The following is a 9,487-nucleotide window of genomic DNA, read 5'->3' as shown; positions in this document are numbered from 1 at the left end:
TAGTTAACACTCTAATTAGTACGTACCGTTTCTGAATTGGGACTAATTTTGTGGTCATGGGGTTTGGAAATTTATTATTAGTGTGATGACCTCTTCTGCAATGGTTGGTTAAGCTTGTTTATGTAACCAGCTTTGATCAATGCCATATATTTTGTTGCCCAAAGCATGTATTTTACATTCTGCCAGTAGGTATTATTTCTAGGAGTGTCTTAAAATAGTCGGTTAAGTCTGATTTGAGTGTTCAGTTTTGCTTAAGGTGCTTGAGGTTTGGGTTAGACCTTGTAAATAAGCAAAGGCATTGTGTTGTAGGCTGTCCTGGTAACACCCGCTGCCCAGTTCATCACCGTATGAACTGGCCGGGGAGGTAATGCTGAATTCACTTCATATAAATGACATCACTTTTGTTCATGAACTGATTCTTGAGATGTAGAGTATCCGATGTCAATCACAGACCCGCAGGTGAGAATAAATTGTTAGTCGTTTCCATGTGTGGGGTGATAGAAATACTGCTTTGTTAGAGCTGCGTTTTAACCGTGCATGTGTCCAGACGTGTTTTCAAATGGGCTTTCAAGGAAAACCATGTTGATGTCTTTGGAAGAGATTAAATTCTTTCATTATACCTAAGTTTATATTATTTAATTTATCGAAGGCTGGGGCTGAGGAGGCCTGCCCTGGCAATGTGTAAAGGATTCAGGGGGGGATTGGGAAACGTACATGCGGTTCCTGGGGAATGAATTCCTTGACTGCAGTAGAAAACCAAGGTTTTCTATGTTGAACATTTTTTGCACGATGATGGCAGTCGTAACAAATGAATTGGAGATAGTATGACGACACTCGAGCTTTGCAAGACAAGAAGTGTTTGGTAAATACTTTCTAGAGCAAGCTTTTCCTGTCAGCTTGTGCTAGGAAGGAAAAGTGGAAAAGTGTCTTTCCTGCTGAAAGGAAAAATTATTAAAATAGAAGTTTAGTTACAAACATTTTTTAGGCCAAATATTGTTCATTATTTAAAGCTTCTTGTGTAACTTTATATGAAAATGTTTTTGAACTCAATTTATTTGATATTAATGCCTTAATTCAGAAAATGTTGTTTTGGTTTTTTTCCTACTAACAGGATGGGCTTATTTTTAGCCTGTGTAGGTCCTTTGGCAGGATTGCTTCTCGAGAGTTAAAGATGGGTAATTGTTGGGGTTTTTTTTCAAGTTAAGACAGCAACAAACTGATGACAGATGTTTAGTATCGATTACAATGCTTTGTTTTGTCTTTTAGAGCAAAGAGAGACTGGAACATAGTTGCTTTACAACTTAAGCTAGTTTTTACACTGACCTAGTGGAGAAAAAGAGGGGACCATGTTCCTTTTAAAGCGTGTGTGTGTGTAGATCTTTAAGGATGCCACCTTCCTCAGAGGTTGCTGCTGCTCAGAAAATAGCTTCCAAATCCCTTGTTAGGAGGCATTTCCTCATACATAATTCTGTTCCCTTGCTCAGGAGAAAGTGTGGGTTTAAAATACCTTGTGCTGAATGATTCGTTCTGACGAAGCAGAAGGTGAATACCTGCTCGGTGATCTTGGCTTTTGTGAATCCCACTCCGAAGCCCAAGCATTGCGAGGGAAGCGCCTGGTTTTTATCTTCAGTTCGGGTTGCGGTCATGTACGTGAACTTTAAATCTAAACGTGCAACCCATACCCTCCTTGGTAGAACTCAAATTCATCAACGTGAAGTCTTCATGCCGCAAGAAGCGGTTGCATCACACGTGGCTTTTAAAATAGGTCGTTAGTTGTCACTCATACAACTAAACCTGAGGAGTTTCATCTTGCTAAGTACAGCTTCGTACAGCTGCGTATCAGCTTTTGTTCCACTAGATCATCACCAACCCTGAATTGTTTTACCATTTTAAAAGGTTTGGGATTAATTTAGTTGCAACATCAGCACAGAAAGTTTTTTCATTCATGTCATTGAAATTATACTGATGACACCTTTCCTGGCAGAAGGCACGTGCTCTTAAGTACTGTTTAGAGCAAACTTGTTTAAAAATTCCTTCATATTGTGTTTCTCATCGCTTTCTCTTTTTCAGCTATCCTTTATAATCTGTGAGTGCATAAGTACCTGACATTTGTGTGATAAATTTCAATCTGTCCTTATATAGTAGAGCCCTTCAGGAGATATATATATATTTTTTTTTTCTTCATTTGTATTGTGCTAATGACTTTGGAATTTAAAGGTCAGTGTAAAGCACAGCATGTTGGCTGAAGGAGCCCATGCAATTTTAATACTGCTTGGCAGGCCGGTGAAAAGAGCAGTCTTTAACAGTGTGCATGTTCTGTGGGAGTGACTGGTGTGTGAAGTGCAGACATTGAAGAAAGAATACCAGTGGACTGGAAAGTTGTTAGAGCCTAATGATATCCTGCAGTTAGATAAATGCCAAGACAACCCAGCCGTGCTTATTTTCAAGGAAGGATAAATTGATTTCGTGATAATTCCTTACTTGATGAATTATAAATTCATAAATTTACATAATCATAAAATTATAAATAATATCTTGTGTCAATGTGATTAATTTCCCCTGCTATTCAGGTAACGGCTTGTCTACAGTAACTTCTCCTTTTCGGTTCAACTCACTTTTGCCCTGAGAAAAGTTTCTGCATAATGAGCAAGTATAGAGTCATGAAATGTAGTTAAAAACCTGTCTCCTGTGTGGGTGGGGTTTTCTTTTCCTTCCCTCCTCCCCCTTAAATTCAGCATTAAACAGCCTCAAAATAACATGATATTTGGGAGAGTGGGTTGGTTGGTTGGGTTTTTTAAAGAGATGCTCTCAGGGCACCTAGGGACCAGCATTCTGCCACTGTAAACCTAAAACAGCATTAAAATTTGTTAGGATTTTTCAGGAAAGATGTGCATGGCAAACGTCAGCATATTGTAATGTGGAAGTAAAATGTAAATTGCCTGGAGAATCTTAATTGCTTAGAAGTTGGGGCACATGGAAAATAATCTTAGAAATTACTGGGTTTGGTTTTTAATAATCCAGTGTTAACCATAGAACTGCCCAAACCAATATAGTTTTTCTCTCCCCTTTAATTTCATTGCATCTTCTTCTTTCTTGCGGAATAATAGACTGTATTGTTTGACATAAAGTACGAGGATTCGGTCTGTCTTCCAGCTCTTAATGAGGTGTCTTTGCAGGGAAGAGAGGGAACTTAAAAGAAATGAAATCCTCCATTTCATGAAATGACACGCTTTGAACTTTTTTCTGATGTGCCCGTCTGATCTTTCCAGCAAGCTGAGTTTGACCTAGTTAGGCTTTGTCAAACTTTGGGGTTGTAGAGCGCTCTCACCCGCCCTGATGAAAGCAAGTCCAGCATCCTCAGCCTGGCTGCCCGCTCCCCGGGAGCGCTGCCCTACCGATACATCCCGTACGTCCTGTTGAAGGCGCTGCCTGTCGTGTAGCGCTTCATGCAGACTGGAGTTGTACTGGTGCTGCTCCGGGGAGGTTTGCTAGGAACTCGGCTTCTCTCAGAAGCAGCGTTGACATGTTAAGCGGCGGCGACTGCCAACGACCGTGTCTGCAGTAGTGCTACGTGGAAGGGCTTCCTCGTGGCTTGGTCATCCGGCGTGGTGCTACAGAGGGCAAAAGCGCTTGGATTTGCCGAGGTTTTTGGTTTCCTTCTTGGTGCTGACATGCTGAAGAGTGTTTTAGTTTTGGGAGGCGACGACGGAAACTGGCCCGTAGCTATTGTTAACTTCCCGTGCGTCGGGGCTTCTCCTGTGGTGCTGTGGGATGAAAAATCTCCTCATTATTTGTTTAATGAGGCGAATGCAGTGAGGGGAGAACATGTCTCCTGGAGGAGGAAACAATTAAATTGAGCTCCTAAATTCTGCCTTGTTACTCCTTTTTTCAGAGAAAGTCCCCATTTTGTGCTTCTCGTACTGTTGGAGTTAGGCAAAGAGGAGGTTTTAGGAAGGCTACAGTAAATGTCACTGAACTATCCCTGTCTGGTTCTTCCCTTCTAGGGGTATTTTTTTTTTCCTTTCTGTTCCCCATAGGTTCTTTTCCTACCTATACGTGTCATTTGGTTGTTTTAAATAAATGTGCAGGAAAAAATACAATTGAGTGGAAGTCCCAAATTTAATAAAGGGGAATTGGAGTGAATCTTGTAATTTAAAATAGAGAAGTTATTCTAATAGCAGATCTACACATAGGTTATGTGGATTCTACTTACTTTCTTCCTAATACTTCCAGTGTACTGATGTTGAGAGATGAGCAGAAATCCAGCGTAATGCTTTGGGGATACTGTAAATGAACGTGGTTTATTAGCAGATAGAGCTGTTGCTTTTCTTTCAGACAACAGTGCTGCGCCAGAACAGAATGCTTCCAGCTTCCTCCTTTTGTCAGTTCAACGTGTGTGTGTCTGTCATGGAAACCTTGCAAGATCTGTTAGGTAACAGGAGGATTTAATATGTACAAAACCAAGATGGTTGATACTGCCACCCTCTCAGCAGCCCCCAGTGCAGGGTTTTTACATCTGCCTACCAAGGGAAGAGACAAATAGGTGAGAATTCTTGTGCTTTATTTTGGAATTTAAATGCCCAGACTCTTCTTCCTCTTAAGTAAATAATGTAACTTTATAAACATCAACAATATGAACTTAAAAATGCTTTCAGCAGACTCTAGTAGTAAAATAACAATTCTTCAGCAAAAGATTTTTATAGGCAGCATTGTTTCAACCATTAGCTCTCATCAACTTGAGGATGCCATCCTGATTTCCCGTAGCGCACCGCATACGCGTTAGATACACCAAGACAGCCGGAGTGTTCCCGCACCAGGGGCGGCTCGTGCAGCCTGTGGAACTTTGCCTAGCGTAACCCAGGCACAGACAGTACCGTTTTTACTTTGGTCACAGCGGGGATGGGGCAACTGGTTTGGTTTTCGAGAAAACGCTTAACACTCCACTGAAAAATAAAATGTAGTTTTCGCGCTCAGTTGGCATTTGTACCTCAGGCATACGTTGTGAGAGTCGCACCCGAGTTGCATGCTGCGTTTGAGAAAATACTGCATGTTGTGAACAAGGTTTTCTCTTCATTCTCTCTCGCAAAGTGACACCGAATTCAATCAGAAACTGTAGTTAGCTGATTGCGTCAGAGCCTTGTGCAGGCTGAAATCGTTCAGTCTGTAGTAAAACTCGCCTGAGTTATTTTCAGGTAAATAGCAGATTCGTTCTAAATTCCCTGTGGATTGGTGTAGCCCAGAGTTCCGTTGGTTTTAAAATAAATACATTTAAGAAAAAAATCCTATGCTTCAATGGATTTTTCAGATAAGGACCGAAGCAAGTCCTTATAAATAGCAGAGTTCATAAACCGGGGGTAGGAGTCTCTGTGCATTAAGGTATAAATTTGAAGCTGTGCGTCATCGAAGGTGTGTTGTGAGGGTTCCAGCATATTTCGGTTAATAACTTCTCTTACTCTGGAGTCCAGACTGACCTGCATATTAAAATACAAAGTCACGGAGTTAATAGTGCTGAACAGTACCCGTGGGGTGTTTAGGTTTGTTTCCTTAGCCTGAAAAAGCAGTCTTTTTTTAACCACTTCAGCTGGTGTCCTTCAAAAACTGCCACATACGCTTAGGCAAAAATGACAGTTGAAATTTGGAAGGAGCAATCCCTGGGGTGTGGGTAGAGACGTTCTCTCGCTGAGGCGCCCTTACTTTGGAGCAAGGCTGCCTGCAGTCCTGTTAGTCCTGAAACCCAAGAGAACGTCAGACTATTTCCAGACCAGCTTTCTGCTCCGTAGTAGAGAGGATTTGTAATTTTTTGTGACAGTTTGTTTCCTTGGGAGTTAGTGCTGTTGGAAAGAGACCGAATTTGGAGTGAGCAGTATGATGCAGACAGAAACCGTAACCTGGGAAGCTGCTGCTTAATCAAATTCCGGGGTTAAAGAGCAGGGTGAAGTGATGTGAACCACAGGTATGGTGATAAAATGATTCCATACAATGTACAAGTAATGTTGTCTCTCTTTTTTTTTTTTTTCTGCAAGGCCCTAGTCTGAGAAAGGCATTAGTATTATGGGAATAGACTGACCAGATTTAAACAGCATTTTTATAATATATAAGTACAGCTTGCACCGCAAACAATGAGGTTTGAGTTTTGCACAAGGATATTGGAAGGCTTAAAATTCCAGCCTACTTGGCAGGATTATATTCAAGCTGAACTGAGGTGTTTGAAACTTGACATATTTGCTAACGGCAAAGTGACAAGTAGTTTTGGAAATGTTCAGGAAGTCGGTGTTTGCTCTGTGCCGTGCTTTGTCAGCTGCTCTTTGAGCAAGTTGTGCTTTGCAAATGACACTTCAGTTGTGGTTACGGTGCACACGTGCACCCCCTCCCTCGTGCAAAGAAAGAAGAAACCGATTTGTCCAACAAATAAAATTTAAGTTGAGCAAGGATAAAGGGATCAGCTGTACATTTGTGCCTCAAACTAAAGCTTTCACATCAGCGTGCCAGGGCAGCATAGGAAGAGCTTCCTTACAGCCAGCGAAAGTAGTTTCGACCATCTCACCTGAAGGATGGGTCTGCCTTTTCCCCCTGAGCCTCTGCCTGATGGCAGTGGAATGTGGGGGAGGAAAGTCCTCCCTGAGTTTTGTAGCTCTGAACACGTGTTAGATCTAACTGTGCAGAGCAGCATCACAGAACGTATTGGGGAAAGTAATATACCTCTTTTGGAGAAAGGATAGAAATGTAATCTTCATAAATGAGCCTCGCTTTTTCTTCAATGACACTTTTGTTGGATTCTTGTTTTAGTTCCTCACAGGCCATCCAGAAGAGCATGTTTTCCTCGCTGAATTCTGTTCGTAGGAATTCACGAAAAGCATTTCTGCCAGCTGGAGCAAGCATCAGCTTGTCAAAGGACTGAGCCCAGGCATTTACTTCTTCGAGAGTAGGAGCAGGGCTTGAGGAGGAAGGAGAGAGAAACGAAGGATTGTTACTCAGGCTGTTTGCAGCTGGCAAGAGGCATCTGCCATCAGGACGGAACAAAATCGCAAGGTTCATGGGGCTCCAGTTCCTCACTGGAACCACCCAGGTGCCAACAGACTTAAAAGGTGCATTTTGGAAATGAGGTGCAGACGATTGCCAGCGTTTTGATGCAGAAAGTGGGGTTTACTGCTCAAATTGCAACAAAACGGTCCCTCTGTAACAGCCAGGCGCTTTTCCTAGACCTAATAGTCCTTGTTGAATTATTGTTAAAAATGGGGTGGAAACATGCCGAAAGAAGCAATGATTCAAACCCCACGGGAGGTACCCTCCTGCCTGTCCCGGTTTTACGGGCGCTCCTACCTGTTGGGGCAGTTCTGAAGAGACACTTGCCTGACTCTGAGCTCCTCTTTGTATTTATTTTTGTGAGGCTGAGCTCTGCTGGTTAGCTTCATCACACAGTCGCTGGCTGGGAACAGGGTGTATTTAAATATTATTTCAGAAAAAAGGGAGGCTGTGTTTACAACTCTGGTTTTGATCCGACATGTTACAAAAGCGGGGATGTGGGTACGTGCTGCTTGTCAATAAGGCGAAAGATTCTAGACCTTGGGTGCCTTAGGAGGTGAGAGACAGATTCAGCATAAATAGGGAATGACAGGTAATTCATGTTTAATGATTCAGTATGGTTTGTTGGGTTTGTTTCACTGCAGTTTGACAGAACTCTCAGCAAAGACCGTACCTTTCCTCGCAGTTTGGAATGCCCTCTGCTTGGAGTTCATGAGATGTTCTCCTTGCTCTCTCTTCGTCTTGATTTCTAACAGTAAGACTGCAAGGTAGCAAACAAAATTTTAGCCGACCTTATAAAGGCAAAGGCTGAACGTACACCAGATGCTTTTCCTCTAATATTAAAAAAAAAAAGGTAAAAATCAGCTAAAACCAGAAGCAAACAGTAGCACATCTCCCATAGTGTGTGCGTGTATATATGTGTGTATGCGTGAGTGTGTACGTTGGCTGTTCTTTGTATCCCTAGGGCACAATGAGCGCCACAACTGGTTTAGAGTGGTGATACCGTGTTACAAGAAAGCCAGAGCGCAGAAGCTGGAGCACAAGTTCTAAGCAAGCCAGACACTCCGGCACGTGAGGCTGGAAGTGTGAGCATCCTTCAGGGCTCAGGCGTAGGTATAGCCAGATGGCGTGGTAATTGATTGGAGCTTTAAGAAAGTGCTAGTAGATGCTCCAAAATGTGAGGCCTGGAGCACAAAGAGCAGATATGTCATTGTGGAATATCGTTTTGAGTATGTCTGACTGAAAAAAGAGTACTGGCTTGTTCGTAGCCTTACAAAAAAAAAGAATAAATCTTTGCTGCCATCACTAGTGATCACAGGAGGAGAGTTCCATGTCCCATGGAGGGGTAGCTGTCAGCTCCCGCTGCTTTCATCAGATGTTAGTTTAAACAACTCTAGTTTTTAAAGATTCCTTTTGTAGTTGGAGATGGTTCTTTTTCATTTGAGACTGGATTCGAGGACAGACATAGTTCTTTTTAGGGAATGGGGACTGTGTTCCAGTTCGCAGGCCATCACAGTGCAGTGAGAAATGCATGTGCATACACACGCACGCTCTCATATAATCTGTAAAGCTGCTTAAAATTTGTCAAGAAGAAAAGGTCCTGGTGAATTATAACCTGTAACTTACATGGAATGGGTTCTCCAGCTGAAATAAAGCAATACAGTTGTTACAACTTTAGCATTTAAGAAAGAGAAGATACAAACGAAGAAACTAAGTTTGTATTTTCCTAGAAGTTGTAGCAGCTGCTTTGGCCAAATCCTTAAGGATCTCATTTCTCTCTAGTAAGGCTTTTTGTTAGACCAGGTGACTTTTCTGTCCTTTCTGCCTTCTAAACTCATGGCTCTGCCTTATTTGCAGCCTTACAATTCCCTCGTTATCTCCTCCTCTTGCTTTCGCTCTGTGAGCCCATAATCTGCAGAGGCCTGCTTTTCTCTTTGCCAAGGCTGTCCGTGCGCTGAAGAGGCAGGGAAGCTTTCCTGTCGCTAAGATGGAGAGCAGACACTTCAAACACTTGTTTTTCCTGCATCATCTGAGCTGTACAGTCAAACCAGTGAATTGTTTCAATTCACCTTTTCAGAAAAAAAACAAACAGTACCTAACGTGAGCTCTCTGTTCTTGTGGGGTGTATGCATCCCAGTCCTTTACTACCCTTTTCACCAGGGATTCTGGCCCTTTTTTTAACAGGAAAAGTGATACATTATGTATTGCTCACACGCAGACAAGAAGTGATAGGTTTGTCAGTGTTGCTTTTGGACTGAGGGGCACCAACAGACAGGATTGCAGTCTTCATAGGATGATGCACAAAAGGGGAAAAAGACATAAGAAATAATAAAAGCTTCCTTAAGAGAATGTGTCATGCCTCAGAACATGACTTGCAGGCAGGCTTTTTCCCTAGAAACATACAGGTAAATGGAAAAAAAAAAAAAGACTAGTGCAATACTGCGTCTTCTCAGGATCTGAGTTT

The 9,487-nt window shown here is 42.2% G+C and overlaps 1 protein-coding gene across 3 annotated transcripts in view; it reads right to left on the bottom strand.

Annotated features, from left to right (window-relative positions):
• Positions 1 to 5,282: 5,282 nt before the first annotated feature.
• RGS20 (regulator of G protein signaling 20) overlaps positions 5,283 to 9,487 on the bottom strand; it is a 37,612-nt gene continuing 33,407 nt past the window's right edge. For all 3 annotated transcript variants that reach the window (XM_086472634.1, XM_086472635.1, XM_086472636.1), the window contains 3 exons: positions 7,697 to 7,783; positions 6,700 to 6,934; positions 5,283 to 5,471 (listed from right to left, as the gene is read on the bottom strand). In XM_086472634.1, coding sequence (XP_086328760.1) covers positions 5,283 to 5,471; positions 6,700 to 6,934; positions 7,697 to 7,783 — 511 coding nt within the window. The remainder of the gene's footprint in view (positions 5,472 to 6,699; positions 6,935 to 7,696; positions 7,784 to 9,487) is intronic.

The sequence above is a fragment of the Leptosomus discolor genome, chromosome 13, assembly GCF_034619465.1.
Source record: "Leptosomus discolor isolate bLepDis1 chromosome 13, bLepDis1.hap2, whole genome shotgun sequence".
Classification (NCBI taxonomy): Eukaryota; Metazoa; Chordata; class Aves; order Leptosomiformes; family Leptosomidae; genus Leptosomus; species Leptosomus discolor.
This window is presented reverse-complemented; position numbering and strand designations above follow the sequence as displayed.